Genomic DNA, 24,658 nt, shown 5'->3' on the forward strand with positions numbered 1-24,658 from the left:
CTTCATTATTATCTGTTGCTTCGCCAGTACACATGTGTCGATAGTAGCTTCTGTTCGGTGCTGGCAGAAGATGGCCGCTGGCAACAGGGCCCCCGCCGCCCAGGGCTTCACAAGCATCTGGTACGCGATTGGGTGTCTACGTCACAGAGTGGGCGGAGCACAGGTCGTTCCCCGAAGCGCCGATAGAGGAGCCGCCGTGCAGCGCAGTGAGTCACGAACCTTGCGCCAAGCGTGAAGGGTGTTAGCACTGATGCTGTCGTCATAAATGCTGCTATGGCGCCACGAAAACGTTGTCGCTACTCGACTCCGTAAGTATTACAGCAATATCGCTACTATAGTCCGATTAAAATCACTTGATAATTGACACTTTATGCGCAGTTGCTAGTTTCCTCCAATCAGAGCACTGAATGTCACGACCGAACCGTTCGCCGTTGCCAAACTGTCACAATAGTCAGTCACTTGCAATTTTTGTATGGATGCAGGTAATAGTTGCGACTGAAAGATTAAGACCCATACATACAAGAGAGCGAAGAGCTGTGGAAGCATAGCTAGGGTGTGCCGGCAAGGTAGCTCAGCGTGTTCGGTCAGAGGGTTAGCTGCCCTATGTAATAAAAAGAGCTGAGGGTCTGGATCAATAATGAGCTTCAACGGGCGTCAGGGGCCGTCCGCCACGTACAATTACAACGAACTATAATGAACAAATTGAAATTAAAAAAAAAATAAATAAATAAAGTAAAACAATTAAAAAACGCGATAGCGCTGCAATCGTTCGTGCGCGAGGTCCAAGGTTCGAATCCCACCTTAGGTCACGATTTTTTTTGTTCTAAATCTAATAGAAAGTCTTGGATTATTTTATTCAATTAATCGCTTTAAATGTAATTTTTTATTTCTAATACTGTGCTGCGTAATTTTCAACACTGCATTGACTTTTTTTATTTGCTCTTATTTTTATTCCAACAAAATGTTTTATTATTCTAAATCAAATCAAAAGACCTTGGTTCTTATTCTTATTCTTATTGAATTAATGGGTTTAAATGTAATTTTCTTATTTCTAATACTATGTCTCGTCATTCTCATCATCGTATTGACTTTTTTATCGGCAACTCGTGTAGCCTGTGTGAGAATAGTTTCAGGTAACGAATGACAACGAGAAATTACAATTTGCATTAACCGCTGAAACTGAAATTTTTCTGTCTTGAGTTTGCTCGTAGATGTTACCCTTAAACGCAATTAACAAAGCGCCCGTGATTTTAGTACTGCCGCAGATTGTTAATCGCGGTTTTCTCGGATATATTGCACATCACGAGGTTGAGGTTAGGTTAGGACATGAGGCTACAAAACTAGCCGTTTGTCGCAGTTCAGCCATTAGTCACTTAAAACCAGATGTCGAAAGAGAACCTTCCATTTCTGTCACATCTCCCGGCGGCCGCCGCCGGCATTGGTCCGCGGTTACACATTAACGACATTTGTGAAGTGATCCGCCGCGTTTCTTTGTCGGCCATAACCGAGCAGTAACTGGCAGCAGATGTGGCAAAACTATAGCGGCAAGTGATAGACGTCAACTATCAAGTATATTTAATCGGACTATAGCCTCTTCTCTTTAAGTTTCGACTTCTACAGTTACAGACAGGGCGCGTGTAGCACGCGTGTCTGCGTGTGTGCGTCTGTATAAGAAGTTTAATATAATGATAGTACACAGCAGCAACCAGCCACATGAGGCTGGTTGCTGCTGTGTACTTTCAACATTCTGTAACCCATAGCAGGCACGGTTTTCCATAGATGTGGTTATTTGACGAAACTGCATCAAATGAAGGAATGTTCCGCAATTTCTATGTTACTTTGTCGGTAAATGGTTTAGTTTATATTGAGTATTTCACCTTGCAATAGCTCGCCGGGGTGGCCGAGCGGTTCTAGGCGCTACAGTCTGGAGCGGTTCTAGGCACTACAGTCTGGAACCGCGCGACCGCTACGGTCGCGGGTTCGAATCCTGCCTCGGGCATGGATGTGTGTGATGTCCTTAGGTTAGTTAGGTTTAAGTAGTTCTAAGTTCTAGGGGACTGATGACCTTACAAGTTAAGTCCCATAGTGCTCAGAGCCATTTGAACCATCACCTTGCAATATACTGCTCTGAAGAAGTTTTAAAATTAAGATTTCGTAAACATGTAGATACAACATTCCATGAACCAGTATTAAGTATCTTATGTAGGAATACACACTCACCAGCGCATTAAATGCGTTAATTACATTAGCATATTCCTGCTTTCACTTGGGCGGTTACGTGCCTTCTTGTGGTCGGTGCCGTCGCCTCTCATTGTTACTGTGGCACACAACACACATGAAATGTGCCGACTTTCGAACTCCCAAGGCCTTGTTTTGGTGAATTGATTCATCTACTCAATGCGTTTATTTCTTCCTAATCTTTGTATGTAGATGACTGAAAGGAAAGGTTTGATCTGGGTCTCATTCATATTCTAATGTGTTCAGGTGATCTATTAACGTGGTTATTTTATTTGTGGTATGGAGATATCCATTAATTACGTGAGGGGCCTTTGCGGAAGGGTTCCGGCAAAATCTCACCAAATCTCATTTAAAGAAGGGGGGGGGGGGCAATGAAAATCCCACGTCAACTTTTTCATTCAAAGATTATTATAAAGAATAACATTTTGTTTTAAAAAATCAATCCCAAGCATAGACAATATTACTGCCCACTATTCCCCTCGATTTGAGCAAAGTCCAGCGAGCACAAGTGTCAGCTTTCATTCGCCGTGTTCCCTGCCGTGGCGGTCGAAATCACTTTGTTAGTCAGTGAGTCAGTCGTGATATTCTGTAACGCATATTAAATCGATGTAATTGTGTTAAACATGAATTTGTATCAAAACCTTTTCGATTCGTATGTTAAGCGACGCAGTGTGCCGACAAGTCGAAAAACATGTGCGAGGAAGCGGTCCGTCAAAACTGTTAATACTATTTTCGTGGAGCCTTTTTGTGCGTCTGTCTCCGTCCGTCCGAATTCTACTCATGTTTGGCATATTTAATATGGTGTTTTTAATAGGAGTTCAAACACTGTTTAATACACTTTATAAGTAAAACGTACATTTATTAAAGTGCTTTAACCAATGTTCAGAACGAAAAAATCATTTTACTGATTTTTATTCGACTACGGGGTACACCTGATGTGGGGGGAGGGGGGGTAGGAGGAGGGGTTCCACCACATCTCACCGACAGGGTAAGGGTTCCAGATTCTAAACGATTAACCCCACGTACAGTTTGTTCTGCAAAACAAAGAGGGTTCCTTAGTTCTGAATCAGTCGTCATGTTTTGTGTCCATACGTTCCAACCTCGAGGAATATAATACAGAAACTTGCGTACGTAGCCATTGCGAGGTGACTGTTGTGCCGTGTTGTGTCGCACAACACACGTACTGATGAGTGACGAAGCAGTCCCTAGCCCATCACTGGCAGCGCCAGATCCTCTTTCCTCTCGAGGGAGTTGGCGAAGCGTAGTACCATACAGTGGGGCGAGAAAAATAGTTAATAACGTCAGTGAATGTTGCGAACAGGAGAGCAAAAATAGAGTTGCTCTACCGTCATGCTCAGCCGATAGGACGAACTGTGACGTGCACGGAAGCAAGGTTCAGCCCTGTGAGTAGGATTCGGAAATTTTGCAAAGATAATCCTGGGGAATTACCGTAAACTCTTGGAAAAAAGAGGTGCCGTAAATTTCAATTCAAATTATTCGGTTCGACAGTGCTTTAAAACTGCTTTCCGCTTTGTCTGAATTTTGCTTGGCCGCGCAGTGACCGTGCGGTTTGAGGCGTCATGCCACCACGGACTGCGCGGCCCCTCCCGCCGGAAGTTCGAGTCCTCCCTCGGGCATGGGTGTGTGTGTTGTTCTTAGCATAAGTTAGTTTAAGTAGTGTGTAAGTCTAGGGACCGATGGCCTACGCGGTTTGATCCCTTAGGAATTAACGCACGATTGAACATTTGAATTTTGTTAGTGTGTGTAAAACCACCGTTATTAATCGCAGAAATTCCTGGTATTGTTTCCACGAAACGGAGACTTTTTGAAACCACGTATGCTGTTGTATACGTTGGGTACTCAGGTATTATCACACCCTGCAATCTTTTACAGTGGGCAGTCGTTGAAAATTAATAAATGAGAATTTCCAATGATCCACTACATGACTAAAGTCGCCAACGGTCCACTACATGACAAAAGTCGCAATAACAATTATCTTCGAATTGTCCATGAGAATTGATACGGGATTGTTAGCAACAAGCATTATTATTCAACATGAAACTATTAATTTCGATTTCACGAAGCCTGGAAGCTTTTGTTACGCCCCTGTCTCAGATTTTTACTTTCGTAGTCATGCAATAAACGGCCGCTGACAGCTGGTACGGCGGCCAATAGATCGCACCGTCACCTCCGCTTGGAGCATTAACTGGCGTGTGAGTGCAAGTGCACCCGCACCCGCACTGCTTGGTCCCCCCTATACCCACGGCGGCAGCTTGTGCTGGGAGTCGGCTGGCAGGCGTCCTCCGCTCCCCACATCCCTCTCAGAATCCGTTCTTCTTATTGTGAAGAGACTGTAATGAACCCTTTCACAAGCGAGTGCGCCTTACTGCGCACATTCGTGTGGGCTCTGGCACTTGCTGCGCTGAGTCGTTATCGCCTCAGTAAAGTGTGCTTTGTATAGACTTTATTGCTGAAGTTCCTAGAACTAGCTAACATTACAAAGAACCACATTACAGAAAGTCTTTTTTGTCTTATGTTCTCGTATTTTGAAACAAGGCACAATATACAGTCCCAAACCACATCGTTTACAGAAGTAACGCGATTCTTTTCGTTTTTTTGTTCTTATTCTGCTTACAGGTCCGTGTTGTTTTAATGGCGATTCAACGGCGCTTGGGAAGCGCCTTTCTCAAAGCCGCAATATATTTTCCTTGTCTGATCGACGATCCGTTCTTGGTTATGTGACTAAGATTTCACGAATGAGGCAGAGATGAAATTCGGTGATTGAAGTATTCTTTCCAGTATGAACCTTGTAAATAACATGGGAATTTAGAACGCAAGTGTCCAACGAGTGAAAAGACAGTCTTTCGTACCATTTCAGTGTCTTCCGAGTACATTCCGTCGAGCTAAGTAGCGTGTGGTATTTGTCCACCGCACCCATATACTTCTCACGCAACACACATTTTATTTTAATTTTTTCCGTATTAGTTTGGCGGTCCATTTTCACAGCTGATTTCATTGCAGCTGTGTGACAGCTCGACAACATACATACACCTCTTCTGTCATCCCACTTCAAAGCCATCATAGTGTCTTTTGATCTAAATTCCATCTCTCCTCTTTGTCTTTTGGATTTAAGTTTTGGCGTACCTTTCCTGTTCATGCTAACTGTACGTACAGCATTTCTTTTTCGTTCATGTAAGTAGTGGAAGAGTAATGGCCTTGTGTACCAATAGTCCACATATAGCGAGTGTTTTATAGCGTGCATTTACGAAGAAAACCTGGAAACGCATACAGACTAAATCACTTAAATGTTGCACCACAAATATTGCATAAATGGAAAGTGCTGTTGATGTGAAGTTTTCACAGAATGGATTGGTAATCAGGGGCTCGTATTGTTACCAATCGCCGGCCGGAGTGGCCGTGCGGTTCTAGGCGCTAGTCTGGAACCGAGCGACCGCTACGGTCGCAGGTTCGAATCCTGGTTTAAGTAGTTCTAAGTTCAAGGGGACTGATGACCTCAGATGTTAAGTCCCATAGAGTTCAGAGCCATTTGAACTTTTTTTTTTCAGTGGTGTTTGTTGCAGGATCCTAGTGCGAGTCTTTTACGAAGCCCCACACTGACATTTGTGGCATTCAACCTGCGTAGTTGCTAGGTACGATGTTATGCTTTCTTACTGTGGGCTTGCGCATTCCTTGAGTACACTGCGACTTGCCAGTCAGTGTGTGACAATCAAATCAATAGGTCGCGTGGATGCTGGGATTTACGAATGGAGAAAAAGCCGACATGCTCATGGTGTATGGAGAGCGTAGGAAGAATGCAGTTCGTTTTTGTACGGCGTACGCGGCAAGATATTCCAACAGACATCAACCATCTTGGCACTTATTTATCAACCTCTTCAACTATTCAAGTGAAAGTGGCAGTGTAACACTTAGACAACGTAACAGAAGGAAACAAGTGACGATAGAAGAGGGCGAAAACAATGTTCTTACTGCTGTCACGGTTAATCCGCACATGAGCGCTCGCGCAATCGCACGAGGAATTGTCATGACAGGTAAGTGCCTCAAGCAAGCTTTCTCCATCGACATAGGTTCCATCATCCGTGTCACATCTCTCTACATCAAGAGCTGCATAGAAACTACTGTGAGAATAGTGTTTTCTGTACAGTGAAAGGCAAAACGATTGCCCGGTCCAAATAATTGAGTCCACGAACAGAGCATTGCGCATGCCCAAGTTCAGAAGTGCCAGTGTTCACAACTCTAGCGGTCTTTGGAGCTTCAGCATGGTGTTTCCATAGTCAAATAGAAGCAATTTAATACTTAGGATATGGTACTATGTCAAGATTCATTGCAATTTATCTCATCGCACATTTCTTTTGAAAATTATTATTTGTAGAAACAGTTGAAATATAAGAACTCCACGTCGGTAGAATTACTACAACGAGGACCATTTGACATCTGTTGCAATGGCTGAGTGGTGAGCCAGACGGTTTACGAACATAAAGGGCGAGCATTCGGATATAACTGGAGTCAATATTTATACCTGTGGAGGTAATATTTTAAAGCTTAATTCTCTACACCAGGTGGCGGTCGAAGTAATTACAAATACGTACATTTTCAATATCTGTACTATGACCATTTGTCTGTTTGTTTAAAGATTAGACCATTACAAAATGGAATCTTTCGAAAGAATGTGGAACCTAGAAAAGCCTATAACTGCACAATTTATAGCGAATTAAGGTTTAAAATATTACCTTCACAGGTCTAAATAAAAAAATGACAATTGACTCAAGTTTACGTTCGTAAACCGTCAGCCTATCCACATTTTTTTACAACATATACACACATCAAAAAAAGTTTTGCATCACCTCGGTTCCGAGAGTTCTGGAACCTGTACAGAAAATTCGAATAGGGATCAACATAAAAATCATTTCCGCCCTTTTTATTGCTCATGAAAACCACACATTGTATGTTGTACCATCATACAGCGAGACCTTCAGAGGTGGTGGTCCAGATTGCTGTACACACCAGTACCTCTAACACGCAGTAGCACGTCCTCTTGCATTGCTGCATGCCTGTAATTGTTGTGGCATATTATCCATAAGTTCATTAAGGCACTGTTGGTTCAGATCGTCCCACTCCTAAACGGCGATTCGGCGCAGATTCCTCACAGTGGTTGGTGGGTCACGTCGTCCATAAATAGCTCTTTCAGTCTATCCCAGGCACGTTCGATGGGGTTCATGTCTGGAGAACATGCTGGCCCCTCTAGTACAGCGATGTCGTTATTCTGAAGGAAGTCATTCACAAGATGTGCACGATGGGGGCGTGAATTGTCGTCCATGAAGAAGAATGCCTCGCCAATATGCCTTCCATGACCACCAGCGGCGAAAACAGCAGGGAACTTCCACCTCGCTGCACTCGCTGGACAGTTTTGTCTACGGCGTTCTGCCTGACCGGGTTGCCTGCAAACACGTCTCCGACGATTGTCTGGTTGAAGGCATATGCGACACTCATTGGTGAAGAGAACGTGATGCCAATCCTGAGCGGTCCATTCGGCATGTTGTTGGGCCCATCTGTACCGCGCTGCATGGCGTCGTGGTTGCAAAGATAGACCTCGCCATGGACGTCGGGAGTGAAGTTGCGCGTCATGCAGCCCATTGAGCACAATTTGAGTCGTAATACGACGTCCTGTGGCTGCACGAAAAGCATTATTCAACATGGTGGCGTTGCTGTCAGGGTTCCTCCGAGTCATAATCCTTAGGTAACGGTCATCCACTACGGTAGTAGCCCTTGGGCGGCCTGAGCGAGGCGTGTCATGGACAGTTCCTGTCTCTCTGTACCTCCTCCATATTCGAACAACATCGCTTTGGTTCACTCCGAGACGCCTGGACACTTCCCATGTAGAGAGCCCTTCCTGGCACAAAGTACCAATGCGACGCGATCGAACCGCGGTATTGACCGTCTAGGCATGGTTGAAATACAGACAACACGAGCCGTGTACCTCGTTCCTGGTAGAATGACTGGAACTGATTGGCTGTCGGACCCCCCTCTGTCTAGTAGGCGCTGCTCATGCATGGTTGTTTACATTTTTTGGCGGGTTTAGTGACAGCTCTGAAAAGTCAAAGGGACTGTGCTGTGAGACAATATCCCCAGTCAACGTCTATCTTCAGGAGTTCTGGGAACCGGGGTGATGCAAAACCTTTTTTGATGTATGTACTTTATTTATAATTTATAAAAAATTTACAGCTAAATGTTTCAAAACAAGTACCATTTCGTAATTTTTGAGTCATACAAGTATGCAGCATTATTGTCATTTCTCTCTTAATATCATTTTGTTTGTTGTGTGTTCCTATTTTTCTCTCTAAACCAAAACCTCCTTCTTAGGGGTATCATATTATGTAATTCGTGGGATTTTAGAAGAATTAAATTTTTGTTCTGATTGCATATGAAGTATGGGAACTAAGCTGGACGTCTACATAAACACATTTCCTTTAAAAAGTAACTGTTTGGTGCTTCACTTCTTTAAACGGTCTTATTTTTATAAAAAGTGAATGAATTGGCCAAAGTTTTCCTTTTTCTAATTGTTTCGGACAACTTTGTTGCTTTCTTGTTGCAAGTATAATTTGAATCCGATTACAAATTCACCTTCATCGTTGATGTAGATTATATAGGAATATATGAGTCACATGATTCTCGTCTTTGAAGCCGGGAACGTTTTGAAATCCGTGGACATTATCTTCTTGGCGTTGACTTCAGCCGTTGTTGTCGTTAATAACATGGCACTTTTAAATTTAATCCACTTCCACAGCCGGCCGAAGTGGCCGTGCGGTTAAAGGCGCTGCAGTCTGGGACCGCAAGACCGCTACGGTCGCAGGTTCGAATCCTGCCTCGGGCATGGATGTTTGTGATGTCCTTAGGTTAGTTAGGTTTAACTAGTTCTAAGTTCTAGGGGACTAATGACCTCAGCAGTTGAGTCCCATAGTGCTCAGAGCCATTCCACTTCCACAAGCCTAGGATTCGGGAAACGCCTTCTGTTCGGTGCAGCGCTGTGTCAGTCAAGGCACAACGTTCACAGTAAGGGTTTCCCGTAAGTCTCAGGTGTTGTCGCCGTGATGCTGTCGGAAACAGATCGTTTAAAAGTATGTAAGCGGCCGAGCGCCGTTGAACTTGTATTCACATCTGAAAAGTTGGACCACACTAGCTTCCAGTTAAGATCTTTGTGTTTTATCTGGCGGACTGGTGTTTGGACTGATTCTTTCTGTAGTTCTCCCATAATCTCTTTTGGTGAAGTTCTTTTCATTTGGGAGTTTTTCCACATTTCCCATTGTGATTTTAAGAGTGCGAGTAATATACGTGGGTGTCCATCGTTAAATTCTACGCGGCCTTCAATAAATCCGTCTGACTTGTTAGTTGTTTCAAGAATTTTATAAATTTTTTTAACTATGAGGGCGGTGCATTTATCTCACAATCTGTTAAGCCTAATCCACCTCCATTTGACTGTTTTGTGAACTGGTCTCGGGCTACACGAAGTAGCATCGCTTTCTAGATGAACCATCCTATATAGTTCTTTATTTGAGCAATATTTTGTCGCTCTGTGGGTATTATTTGAGTCGTATATTACATTTTTGAAAGTGCCAGAATATTGACATATTGTATCCTTTGAATAAGATACAAGTTCCTAGTACTGTTCGCAATAAGGGTATCTGTTATTTTCTCCACCATTGATTTGGAATTATCCTCAACCAGTTGTAAAGTTTTGTTCAACCACAGGAGCCGAGTTCTTTTGTTGTTTATTATTGCTCCTGCTGCTTCCTTATAAGAATCTGTTATTTCCTAATATCTTCCCCATGTCTTGATGCCGCGTGAGTATAATTGTTATACCGTCTGCATAAGTGTTAACGGCGAACCTCTGTGTACCAACATTTGTCCCACAGATCTAGTTGGTGATTGAACGGGTCACTGGCTCCAAGGAAATTACAAATAATGTCATGAATAACCGGCATCCCTGCCGGACTTAGCCCTTAATTGAAAATTCTCCCGTGAAGTGGTCGTTTATATGTATTTTGGAGACTATTGTATTCCGGTCTGGTACTAGCAGGTCTATTGCGTCCTATGGAAAGTTATAGCGTTGCAACACATTCCTTAGATATTATCGACTGACTTTGTCAAAGGCATTTTCTTGGTCGATGGTCAACAATCCCATTGTTTCGGTTTGGTATATTCATGAGAAAAAGGTCGCGTCTCTCAGATAGCAGAGTCCATCAGTGATCTTCCTGTTGGGAACACCGCAAGTTTGGCCAGACCCGATTATCTCTTGAAGAGTCTCTTTTAGTCTTGCTGCTATTTTGCGAGCCATTATTTTTGAGTCGTCACATAACACAGTTATTGGCCTGGAATCTGTTATTCTTCTTAGTTTCGAAGGTTTGGGTACAAAGTATAACCCTTGGTTCATTTTCTGAATATACTTGCCCCACTCTGTTTCTCTTTCATAATCTCCGTGAATTCCGCTTTGATAACTGACCAGAATACTTTCCGAAATTCGTATGGTACGCCGTCAATGCTCGGACTCCTATTTCGTGGTAATTGCTTTATAATGTCTGCAGTTTCTTCTTCGGATATGGGCTCTATCAACGTAGTGACATTTTCGTTGGTGAGGGAAGTCGTGCAGTGCTGTAGCAAACTTGCGGTATTGGTAGGATCTGATGATCGTTCTTCGAACGATCTCCGGAAATGGACCTTAATATCTTCCATATTAGCGGTGTCGTTCCCGCCGGGATACATTAGATTTTCGATAAATCTCTGTCCGCAGTGTTACCGTTCTCTACTGAGGTGACAGATGCTCCGTTTTTCGCCTGGACTGTATCCCTTATCTTTGTGATTATTTTGCCTTCGACATCTTTTTCCGGCAGTTGTAAGATCTTCTTTTTGAATTTCTTCAATTCGCGAGATCAGTCTTCTCTTTTTGAATTTCTTCAATTCGCGAGGTCAGTCTTCTCCGTTATCCACTTTATCTTGGAGCTCTCTAACAATCACATAATAGAATTCGGTGCTATTCCTTCTAGTCTCACTGATCCTATACGCTACGCTTCTGAACAGCTTACGAATTCCACCTTTCACTAGTTTATTCCACCGCTACTAAAGAACCGCTTCCGACGAACCCATGTTCGACAGCATTCGCAAAATTCTGTTTGTGCCCAGTCAGCGTTGAGCAGGTTGCATTTTAACTTCCAGTATCCATTTCCCATTACGGTGAGGCGGGGTAAGCCTTTTATTTTAACGAGAACTGTATGGTGATCCGAGAATCTGACTGCGATTATTTCAGAGTCCTGTAGAGCTATTCCTATTATGGTATAAAATCTGTCCAATTTCGAGGCTGACAGTGGAGATACGTACGTATAGAGGGTTCGCGTGAAGGCTAGTCGATCTATGACGTCTATCAGTTTTAGTTCACCAATGATGGTAATTAAAGGGCCGCAATTAGGGATTGATCCTGGTGTGTCTGCCGGAGTTACAACACAACGGAAATCTCCTCCCATTATTATGTCACCCTTTGTGTGTCTCATAAAGTATGGGGCAATTTCACTATACAAAAACGTTTCTCTACTAGTTCTGTTTTGATAACACGTCCATCCGGTTGCTTTTATAAGTTCACTTATTCCAGTCCCATGCTGGTTAAAATGCAGCAACGCCTACCGTTAGAGCCGACATTGTTGTACACATTGTATTGCTGTTGTAGACTCATTTCTTCGCAAACTACTTCCTGAAGGAAGGCAATGTCTACGTCATTGGTTTTTAAGAAATTCCTCAGAACCCTCACATTTTTTCACTTTTTATTCCGCAGATATTTAGCGTGAATAGAGTAAGCACCCTCCTATTGTCCATTGCGAGCGATTTGTCATTTTCCACGTCCATTCATATTCCCCGCCTTGGTATTCTCTGTCCGCATCGTGCTGACACTGATAGCTGTTTCCGCACTATCTTCTACTTTACTGTTCCTCTTACAAACGCCAGTGACGGCTGCTGTGGTTGCATTCAGCTGTTCCTGTGTTGTTTCCTGGTGTGTTGTTTCTGCAGTGGTTAATGTTTACTTCCCTGCTGTGGACGACTCAAGGGGCTCGCCACGTGTGGTTGTCGGGACTGAAGAATATCTGTGTCCGCTTGACTTTCCACCTTCATCTCAGGTCCACCCTGTATTGCTGGAACGTTATCGAGCTTTTGTTTCCTTGGTATCTGCGCCGATTTTTCTTCAGGGTCTTCTTCGGAGCTCGTACTGCCCTTTTCTAATAGCCGTTTCTTGTTCTGATTTCGATGAAAACAAGAAAGACTTTAATATTCCATATCTGTTTCGTTTTCTTGGTATTGAACTGAAATCTCATGGACTTTATAGCTGTTTTCCTGAACAACAGTTGCAGACTGGTCTCTCGATTTCATGCTTTTGATCGTTGCCTGCGTCCTTGTGTACTTCATTTGTTGCTAGTCTCTTGTTCAAGGGTGAGAGTTCCTCTTCAACCAAACTATGAGAGTGGCCAGTGGATTCCACGTGAGTATTCTCGGTGTTGCCCGTTGCAGTACTTGGAGGAATCAATTCTTGTGCCTGCAATATTGTCCGCTGTTGCATATTATTTCACAGAATAAACACCCGCCGTGGGCAGTTTTCTCTTGAAGATGCCATGGTTCATTGCACACGTGGGAGTTTGCCCAGATTCAAATTTGCTCTGGGTTATCAGTAATTTCTATCTAACATAGCAGAACTATGCAAATCAGCAAAAACACAGTATTTCTCATTGCCGGCCGCGGTGGCCGTGCGGTTCTAGGCGCTGCAGTCCGGAAACGCGGGACTGCTACGGTCGCAGGTTCGAGTCCTGCCTCGGGCATGGATGTGTGTGATGTCCTTACGTTAGTTAGGTTCAAGTAGTTCTAAGTTCTAGGGGACTGATGACCTAAGACGTTAAGTCCCATAGTGCTCAGAGCCATTTGAACCAGTATTTCTCATTATGCATTTGAATGAACTCTGCATTATCACCAGAAATACCCAAATTTTCATGTAGCCAGTCATTAACATCCAAAGTTGTGGCCTGCACACGTTTTGTATTCTCGTCAAAGACGAACCTCAAAGTATTTTTCGTTATCGAATCCATGGACATAATTTACGGGTACGAAGTGGAGTCTCCGCTTCACGAACTATACACAAAGACGGTTAGGAAGATGAACAAGAAGTATCACTACTTATGAGTTCGAGAGCTACACAAGGAACACAATATACACGTTCCGTAATATTTGTTTACTTAACCAGTCAGCTACACCGCACGTTCACACCAGCTGAGCACGAGGTCGCGACTAAGCCTACAACTGCACAATTTGTAGCGAATTAAGGTTTAACATATTTCTTGCACAGGTAGAATAAAAAAATGACTTGACTCCAGTCAGATCCGAAGGCTTTCGTAAACTGTCAGCCTATCCACTCAGCCACTGAAACAAGACGTCAAACGCTCGTCGTTGTGGTAATTCATCCGACGTGGAGTTCTTATATTTCAACCGTTTCTACGTGCTACAATAATGATTTTCAAAAGAAATGGCACGAAGAGGTAAACTGCAATGAACTTCGACATAATACCGTAACCTAACTATTATATTGTTTGTATTTGACGACAGCTAGAGTTGTGGCTGGCTCTGAGCACTATGGGACTCAACTGCTGAGGTCATTAGTCCCCTAGAACTTAGAACTAGTTAAACCTAACTAACCTAAGGACATCACAAACAACCATGCCCAAGGCAGGATTCGAACCTGCGACCGTAGCGGTCTTGCGGTTCCAGACTGCAGCGCGCTAGAGTTGTGGAACACAGGCATTTCTGAACTTGAGCATGCGCAATGCTCCGTTCGTGGACTAAATTATTCGGTCCGTGCAGTCTTCTTGCCTGTCATTGCACATGGACAAATAGACAGGAAACTTAAGATTATCATGTATCTTGTTTAGTGATGAAGCCATATTTACCAATCATGGCCAGGTAAACCCCATAACGTGCACTACTCTTCTGTTGACAATCTCAGTTGGCTTCGTCAGGTGGAACGTCAGCGTCCACGGAGTGTAAACATCTGTTGTGGGATAGTGAACCATCAGCTCATAAGACCGTTTTTCATAGACAGAACACTGAACGCGCATAAGCATCGCAGACTCCTAAAGACCATCTTCCACGGAAGCTAGAAGGCAGAGCAGGAGGAACCTGTGGTACCAATATGACGGCTGTCCAGCCTGCAGTGTACGAAGTACTGCAGCATGTCTTCATGGCGATATTTTTTCTCTCTGTTCAATGCCTATTCTTTTTCAGCGCTACTGAGAACGTACTGGAAACCTCTTCTCTTCTTTTGAATAAAATCTATTACGGCTTGTTCCACATGTTGTATACCATTAATTCTGTGAACCATTCCATGGCTTCCAATAAAAAAATTTGAGCTGACTGCCTTGAGCCTGTTTTGTACGCTGAGCATGTCAGACGAATTTCTTTCAGCTAATAAATTGTGTTGTCAGAAGTGACTACGAAAATGCAGAATCTTTGGCAGAGAGCTATGAACAACTAGGTAACTTTGGGTTGCCTCAGGGGAGCGTTATAGATACGATACTGTACGTATTAAACATCAAAAAAATGTTCAAATGTGTGTGAAATCTTATGAGACTTAACTGCGAAGGTCATCAGTCCCTAAGCTTACACACTACTTAACCTAAATTATCCTAAGGACAAACACACACACACCAATGCCCGAGGGAGGACTCGAACCTCCGTCGGGACCAGCCGCACAGTCCATGACTGCAGCGCCTGAGACCACTCGGCTAATCCCGCGCGGCTATTAAATATCATTCCCATCCCTAGCAACATGTGGTATTTCGCAGGAAGCGTTCTATTAAAAAACCTACACGAAATTCAGGCAAAGCTTGCTTGACAAGGCCATTAGCTTGTTTGAAAGATAGGCAATTGACTCCAGCTTAGAGAAAAGGGAAAGGAACCAATAAACGTAGAAAAGCGAAATCTTCTACACAATGATATTTATGTGTCGCGATTGGAACTGAATCTTCCGAATAACTGAGAGTAATAGTGCTTGGTGATATGAAAAGATATTGGTCATATGTGGAAAACTAAATAAAAGATTTAGATTAGTAATAAGGGTAGAGAAATTGATGTAGGACACCTCGATAACAATTACTTGGCATTTCTGTACTGAGAAAAAAATCAATAACAGGCTGTAGTAATAGGAAATTTGAGCGTATATAGAGGAAGGTAATGTAGATTGCTGCATGGATGTCTCACGGTGAAGTGATATAGGACAATAGCAACTTGGTAGACGCTCGAAGAAAGGCGCTGCGTATCTGGAACGAGTTTATTTGTAAAATTTCAGGAACGTACATTCCCAGATCTACCTTTTCCCGCAGCCAAAGCATACCGCTACATTAGAGGTCGGTAAGATTAGAGGAATTCAAGCGGCATACTTATGCTTAGCTAGAAGAACAATTAACAACAAAAGGTAACCTTACTTCAGAAACATGTCAGCCCCATTATGGAATTATTTCCCGACTGCAATACTTGTACATCTATAAGCCTTAGGCGGCTGCCTAACGATTTGAGTGTTCGTATAGCGGACAGGAGATATCAATTGTGTTGAACAGCCTAGTAAATTTAATTTAACATCGGATTAGTAGGTTTTAATTCCGTATGTGAGGGATAAAAGTATCCTCTGATATGTAAATGTTGATCAAAAACTTCCCAGTCAAAACAGTTCAAGAATCACTAAGTTACGGTTTAGCAGAATAGTTATAAGCAAGGACTGTTGATTTGTGAGCCGTACCTACTGGACATCATCGCTTCCTGTTACAAGAATGACAGTAGATTTTGAAAATAAAAATGGTTCAAATGGCTCTGAGCACTATGCGACTTAACTTCTAAGGTCATCAGTCGCCTAGAACTCAGAACTAAATAAACCTAACTAACCTAAGGACATCACACACATCCATGCCTGAGGCAGGATTCGAACCTGCGACAGTAGCGGTCGCTCGGTTCCAGACTGTGGCACCTAGAACCGCACGGCCACTCCGGCCGGCTAGATTTTGCAGACATCTCTGTGTGTGTAACTTACACGGATTCGCAGAACGACTGATCTGTGTGCTATTGATCTCCTACAGTGGCTCTGGCTCTAGTGAAGCTCATGTGTCGTGGTAACTTTTTTATGTCGTAATTACGGATGCTCTCTCTCTCTCTCTCTCTCTCTCTCTCTCTCTCTCTCTCTCTCTCGCACACACTCACACTCACCAGTAATTGATGTGAAATGAAATAGTTTTTGCGACATGCGTAGTTTGGGTAAATTGTGTCGCTCGTGTAGGGCAAGTAAAATATAATAGCGGAAGTGACACCTGGGGGTGCAATAAGAAGTGTAATCCCTCTACCTTTTTTGCATTGTTCCTCGCACCGTCGTTTTCTCACCGTAATCAATCGAGATATATCGGAAGCTTTCGAGAATCAGAATCATCACGCCATTCCCCCACCCTCATCCCCTCCCCTACCCCAGCGCCATACTTTGTGATACAACAACGCCGTAGTTATGTAACCACCAGAGCTCCATTGTTGAGCACGAGCCAACATTGTTGAATGCGGCATAGTGTTGTTGGGCCTAGCGGTAAAGTATGTGTGCTTGGACCCAACGGTAGAAACGACACGTGGATCGGATTCCGCTTAAAACTGTTGGCCCCTCTTTCTCCGGTTGGATTGCGCAGGTACGTTATACTCCCATTAAAATCACTTAGTGATTGACGTGCAGTGACAGGTGCAGTGTTGCCTGCGTGCAGCCAGCCATGCTTCACGAGGCGCTATAGGTACCTACAAAACAGGCAACACGGCGAGCGCGTGGCGCTCGAGAAAGAACTGCAATTGGCTGGTGGCTGTCATCTGCCACTCGACTCGCTGAAATGTCTGTTACAAAGTAATTTTAATCAAAGTACAGGGACGCGCAAGTCTCGGAAGTGGCGTCCAAATGAAAGCTTTGCACCAGGCCATTGAGCCACAAGCAATTAGTAACAATTTCAGCGCTAAGCGTCCGTTTGGCGCGTTTACAATCAAGGGCCTGTGTGGAAATCTTCTGTCGCCAGTTAAATAAGGAGGCAATATAACATACCGTAAACATAACAGGTTTTGTTGTGATGTAGTTTGATGATGTCAAAAAGGGCGAAATTAACTAATTGCTAAATGCGTGTATGTTATAAAAGATGATCTAACTTTGTACACATATATCACTTACTATCTGGAAACGACCACTTATCTCTCAAGCGGATGGAGAAGAGGGGGCGGGATAGGGGGCAAGCGTAGGATTCGACGCGCATTCCCAAATAGCCTTACTGTATTCGTCCAGTATCTCAGAATGAGAGCACTTAGTGACTTGCAACAAACTTTACACGTGATTTAAACCCATTATGAGCTTTTTTCTTACCCCCCCCCCCACACACACACACACACACATCCCCACAAAATGTTGAAGAGGAGAAACGTGTATCGCTTACGGCATTTTCGCTGTTCATACAATAGAACTCCCGCATCAGGCATGACATTTTAGATCATTACTTCATTACTAACTCTATTCGCAACACGTTTTGCCGACAGTTTTCACGTATACTATTAAATGTGCTCGCAAAATATGTGATTGTGCAACACAGTTCAGGACAGGGTCCACGGGAAATACGAGCTCCCACAACAAACTTGGGGCCTCACACTAACAAGGGGAGGCCACAACTTTGGGATCACGGATTTATTTCAAACTTTGTACACCTTTAGTGGGATATTAAAACAACGTAATGTGCAAGTAGTACGGTGCACTACTCTGGCAATTCCGAGAAAATCGCAAGAGAAGTTTTACGCGTCTATTATGTGTCTTACGTATCTGTGCATAGATGACGGACGTTAGAATTCATGGTGGTCAAGTGATTAGCATTCGAGTTTTGTAAGACGAATGTGCATGAGGCGACGGCTCGACTCCCGATCAATCACAATCATTAATCTATTTTTTTCATCACTGGTCGTATTATTAAATTTATATGACATTTGAAAAATACATGTTTGCATGAATTTTTCTTGAATTTCATGTTATTTGACTATTTACTATTTTTAATTAAATTTTCAGGGACGAAGGACAGGCTTGGAAAGCCCAAGTCAAACCTCGATAAATAATGATGCGAATGACGTTATTCACAAACAGTAATGTAGTAAATCACAATGTGCCAGACCACACAATTACGCGTCTGATATGCTTTCCGCATCATACATTTCAAGATGATATTTGTCAAATAGACATGAAAAACATAAATTGAAAGGGCATCTAACACATCGAATGAATGCAGTTTTCCCGAATTTACAGGTAATGTTCAGAGTTTCTAAGGGAAAACACACCTCGTTGACATTTTGAAAAATTTCTCTTTCTGCCGATAGTTTGGATGCAAACCATGCGTAACACAACATTTTGGCAAATAGAAGTGCTCAAAATTGATGATGTACGGTGGAAAGGATTTTAATAGCATCTTCACGGGAAGCAATATCTCGCTTGTCAATCAGAAATGAACGGTTCTGAAGGCGCTAGATGAAGTTTTGTACTAGGCGATAGGGGGGTACGACTTTAACTGTGCACGCTGGAAGACACGCGTTACATGGTAAAGGTGCCATCGTATAAATCAGGATTCGTGTCATCCCCCTCCCGCCCCCAAAAAAAAATTATTAGTAGGAGGAATGATTCCTTTCACACGTAAGGAAGTAGGAAGCATGACGCTGGTTAAATACGAACTGTAGACCTGTATGGTAAGTTTCCCAGACTTCGAACAAGTTACAGCGACATTTAGAAAGTCTGTCTTTAATTTCTCAACAGCTCGTTGAACTTTTGGTCCAAACTTGCCCGTGGCCTCTCGCAAACACGAGAACACTTGCGGTAGTAATTCACCAGATATGTTTATCACGTATTGCGCTGTGCGTGAGTGCATTACCTTGTTCGTATCGCGCCTTGTAGCAAACACAATTTTTGAACTTCTTTCAGCGAGAGTTGTCTAAATTTACTGGTACTGGCAACCTGTCTGCTCTGTATTAATCGAAATTTTTTTGTCGACATTAGGGATAAGTTCTGTCACCTGCAGTTGAAACTTTTTTGCGGCTTCCAGTGTTTCTTCCCACGGCACAGATTCCCTGTTGCTCAGATATGCTGTAATCTTCGTCTGCCGTATTCTGTGCCAATGTTTCAATTGTTTAGTCCATGAATGTGATGCTTTGAAGATGAAGTCCTCTGATTGAAACTGGCCTGCAGCCAAAGCCCACGGCTGTAAAATCCTTGTTACCTGAAACGTAAAATCAACGTACGGTTGTTGAAGATAAAAAAATTAGATGAAAAGTTGGCAAAAATGTAACTTACTTGCTCATGCTTTTTGCGACGGTCCACGGAGCGGTCATTGGTCCACTAATCAATTAATGCATATTTATTGATCGCTGATACTCCACTTTTTATGTTTTCTTCCCATCTCTTCAAATGGTCCTTTCTTTTTTAACTTAGAGATCCTTTTCTCTAGAGAGTTTGTAGATTCCACACGTGGCGTTCTTCTGCCAGCGTTACTACTTTTATTTTAATCTCGAACAGAATGCCTCCTTTTCGGCTGATTCAAAATTCTCATCGCCGGAAATACCGTCAGCTTCACAAAAGAGACTTTCTTTATCTACTTCGTCGGAATGAATGAGTTCCTCGTCAGTAATAAGTCTCATTTCCCCTAATATTTCGATAACAGAATGGTAAAGTACTTTTCCAATTGCCATTGCATCTGCAAAAATCGTCGGTGATTGCTCTGTATCAATAAGGTCCGCTTCTTCAAGAAGACTTTCACAATACACGAACACATCTTCTAATAGACGTTTTGTAACTGCATTATGCTTTGAATCGTCATGACATTCATTACCTGCAGTTATCGAAGAACAGGGAGAAACCTTCATTTCTGTAGTACAAGTGTAAATTCTGTGACATTAAAAACATTTGCACCTACACTATTTATTATTGCTACATCAGAAACGTCTCACCACTATGCATGTTAACTGCAGCTCAAAACGTCTAGGTGCAAAGTAGGGTACCTTTCCAGATTGCACGGGTAAGGGATTCCGAAAATCACGACAGGCATACAACTTCAAGAAAACTATGTTTCTTCTTTTACTTGTCGATAGTTATAAATATGTGTGTTCTAATAATTAAATTTAATTACAAATAGTAATTAGTCAAATAATATGAAATTCAATAAAACTTCATGCAAATTCACGTGATTTTTTAAAATTATATTACCTCTCAAACGTCATATAAATTAAATAATATAACCAGTGATGTAAAAATAGATTAATAATTAAGTTTTAGCTTGAGACGAACCGTCGCCTCATACACGTTCGTCTTACGAGGCTCGAACAGTAATCACTTGACCACCATGAACGTCAGTCACCTACGCACATATACATAAGCCACATAGTATACGCATAAACTTCTGTTGCGATTTTCTCGGAATTTGCCAGAGTAATGCACCTTACTACTTGCACGTTTATGTTTATTAATGGTCAACTGAAGGTGTACAAAGTTTGAAATAAATCCGTGATCCCGGCGTCGTGGCCACGCCCTGTAAGTTGCCTCGCGCGACATACATGTCGAACGCTCGGCTACTTCCGTGGCCGTTCGGCGCTAGTCGGAAAATCAATAACTCACGTCAGTGGAAATATACTCAACGAAGTCCTTAAAGCTGTCATGCGTTACCGAGCGCGTGAATGTATTTGAACGCGTATCTATGAAGTATTAAACTGGTCTAAGATGCACTGACAGAAAAAGGACAAAATCGCGGCACCAGGGAGGAGTTGTGCGACGTGAACGAAGTTGGCAACTGTGCCACTATGAGGGTGCAAATCAGACTTGCGTTAAATGCACGTTGTAACGGTCGTATGCGCTAGTTAACTTTGAGATTAGACGCGTTGAGGTGTTGTTACTCGAGAATGCTCTTAAGGCGAAAAAGACGCAATTATCAACACCTCACTGAGTTTGAACGAAGTCGCATTAATAGGGCTACTGGAAGCTGGATTTTTTATTCCTTCGTTGTATTAACTCGCTCCTTCCCTGTTACCTCGTTGCCCACGATTGAAGAGATATGACGTCATTAACACTAAGATGCGTGAAAAACTACCCCATAATTCACGACGTTTTCGTTTATTACTTCTTTACTACTGACTATTCGCAACGCATTTCGCAGACACTATCCACATATATCACTAGATTTATGTGCAAAATTATATCATTGTACGACACATAATTTTGGAAATATGCCGTCACAGACATTGAGCTGCATGAAAACGAAACCGCAGAGCGAAATTCGCTAGAGCCACAGATGAAATATGTGTACAAATTTGTATGAAATTTGTCAAGAATGTATGAAATATGTGTGAAGTTTGCGTATGCCAGCAAAGCTGCGAAAAAGCTCCATCTAAAGATCTACGTCGATGTCAACCAAACTTGGTATACGTATTACTTACTGTCCGGAAAGAAATTCTGTGATGGTAAGAATGGGCTACCTCCTATTGGGGTAGGGGTAACAAAACATAGAGTGAAGAGGGGTGGAAGAGATGGACAGAGAGAGATGGGGAAGGAGGAGGTGGACAGAAATGTAGGGGGAAGAGAAGATGGACAGAGAGAGGAAGGGGGAGAAATGTACAGAGAAAGCGAAGTGGAGGAGATGACCAGAAAGAGGACAGAGGAGAAGATGGCCAGAGAAAGGAAAGGGGAGGAGATGTGCTAGAGATGGGGAGGAGGAAATGGATAGAGAAAGGAAACAGGAGAGGGACAGAGAGAGGGGGAGGAGCAGATGGACAGAGTGAGATGGGAGAATGAGATGGACAGAGGTGGAAAGAGGAGATGGCTAGAGAGAGGGGATGGAGATATGGACAGAGAATTGAAGGGGAGTAGATGTACAGAGAGAGGACTAAGAAGAAGATGGACAAAGTAAGGAAAGAGGAGGAGATGGACTGAGAGACGGGGAGGAGGAAATTAACAGATAAAGGGAACAGGAGATGGGCAGAGAGAGGAGGAGGAGGAGGAGGAGATGGACAGAGTGAGATGAACAGAGAGAGGGGGAGGAAAAAATGGACTTAATGGGACAGAGAAGGAGATAGATGGTGCAGGGGGCGACGAACTTGGGGGGGGGGGAGGGGTTAGACAGAGGGGTGAGCAGAGGACAGAGAGGGGGAGGGGCAGGTGGTTAGACAGTGGGGGATGAGCAGATGACCAGAGGGAGGGGGTTTAGCATATGGATAGAGAGGGGGCCGGAGATGATAGAGAGTGGGGGTGGAGAAGGTTAACATAGAAGGGGGGAACAGGAAATGGACAGAGAGGAGGAGGAGGAGGAGGAGGAGGAGGAGGAGGAGATAGACAGGAAGAGGGCAAAGGAGGAGATGGATTAATGAAACTGGAATAACTACATACCCAGGTGACACTTGGTACTCAGCTAATAATGAAATAATTTTTTTAAAAATGAAAGCACAATATTGTGAACGTTCTCCTGCATTAATTTATTTAGTTAGACGGTTTGTGGTTTACAGTGCCATCATCAAACACAAAGTATCACCACCAACGAAGTTATAGTATTTGTAAACAACATTAAAAAGCTGTTACTCATCTAGACCGAGGCAAAAGCACGCATTAAATTTCATCATGCAGTTTTGCAGTGGTAATTCATTTAAAAACAAAAACAATAAATAAATATAAAGGGAGAAAACCAGCAGAAACATTAGCACCGAAACTCAAAAGACACTGCCCATATAACAATTCAAACTAATTAACAATCTGACCAAAATAAAACTAGTATTTTGCAAGATTATTAAAGAATAGCTTGAAGAGGTATTATATATGGAAAGTCATACAGAAACAGAGTAAAAGACAGAATCGACAATTGTAACAGAATATATGGAGTACATAGGCAATCACAATAAATTAAAAAATACGGACAAATGGAGGAATAGAAAGGAACAGACAGGAGGAAAGCAATGGACAACTGAGAGGATTAAATAACGCTTAGAAGAGGGGAATTATTGAGCTGTATTTGGTCATGCAATATTAAATCAGGACTGTAAGCCAGATGCCTGTTGATTTCCAGGCATTCCAATAGGCTGAGTTTTTGGCCTCTGTTTGCTAAGTGAAGGTCATGTGACTGTGCCTGGTGGCTGTGGCCCTTACTCAGACAGCATTCTAAGGAAATACACAGAAATACTTCTGCAACCTCCAGCTACATTCATGTACTTACAATGTTTCTGCCTCACTGACAAATATAAAACATCACAAGCAGGACAAGTATTCTGTATATCCCACTGTTGCTAGTTATTGGCTCTTATCTTTGATACTGAAAATCCATTCACATAGCAGGAAATCATAGAATTCAGGATTTTGATGGTTTTTCTACACTCTGTGATGTCTGCCCTAGGTGTGGTATTCTACACTACTTTGGGGTGCAACCATTGGAAGGAGCAGCAGAGGGATTGTAGAGAAGGGGTATAATTTTCAATTTTTGTTTTCTGTACAAGATGTGGGCAGTAAGAAAAAGATTGTAGCCATTGGTTGAGGCAATAAATTGTATTATATCTAGCTCCACTCTGAAATCTTCTTTTGATGTTGGAACAGATATGAGATGGTGCACCATTGAGTAGAAAGCTACATGTTTCTGTGTTACTGGACATTGTGAGCAAGAAGGTTTTCTTGTGTTTGTAGCTGTAGTTTTTCTATAAATTTTGATATAATGTGCTTCATTTATTTGACCATAGTGTCTGTTGTTGCTTTACAATTCTTGAGGATATTTTTGTTCTGTCATGCATTTTTGTATTTGCAATGGCAGAACAAAAAAACCCTCAAGAATTGATATAATCTGTTTGTGAATGATGTCATCGGTCAGATCTAGGAAGTTTATGGATTTGTTGCCAATCTCCATTGACCATTTAAGTTATGAGAAAATGTGTTGAGCTGTCTTTTAGTATCTATCCACATACATTACACATCTGTCAGTATATGATACTTGCACTCAAGTTTTTTACTAAAAAATTCTTACTCAAAATGGTTCATGAATATTTCAGCCAATAGTAGACTACTTTGAGAATACTTGCATTCTCAAAATGATGAAATTTGCATTCTCAAAATGATGAAATGTGAATGAAATATAGTTTTTGCACATTCATTAAACCATGAACTAATGAGTCAATGAGGCAATTGGTACTGCTTATTTCTAATTACACTTGTCAGTGCATCATGAATGTTACCTACAGCTCATTCTCAGAAAAGAAAGATAACTATCCACGTTGAGGGTAGACAGTTGTTACAAATCATGTTGTCTGTGCATCACTCCTGTCTCTTGCTTCACCT

The 24,658-nt window shown here is 42.5% G+C and overlaps 1 protein-coding gene across 1 annotated transcript in view; it reads left to right on the plus strand.

Annotated features, from left to right (window-relative positions):
• The first annotated feature begins 236 nt into the window (after nt 1–236).
• The window catches only part of LOC126249201 (uncharacterized), a 608,431-nt gene continuing 584,009 nt past the window's right edge, over nt 237–24,658 (plus strand). Inside the window, exon 1 of the mRNA XM_049950854.1 lies at nt 237–308. Coding sequence (XP_049806811.1) covers nt 274–308 — 35 coding nt within the window. The 5' untranslated portion in view covers nt 237–273. The remainder of the gene's footprint in view (nt 309–24,658) is intronic.

Source organism: Schistocerca nitens, chromosome 3 (assembly GCF_023898315.1).
Source record: "Schistocerca nitens isolate TAMUIC-IGC-003100 chromosome 3, iqSchNite1.1, whole genome shotgun sequence".
In the NCBI taxonomy this organism is placed as follows: Eukaryota; Metazoa; Arthropoda; class Insecta; order Orthoptera; family Acrididae; genus Schistocerca; species Schistocerca nitens.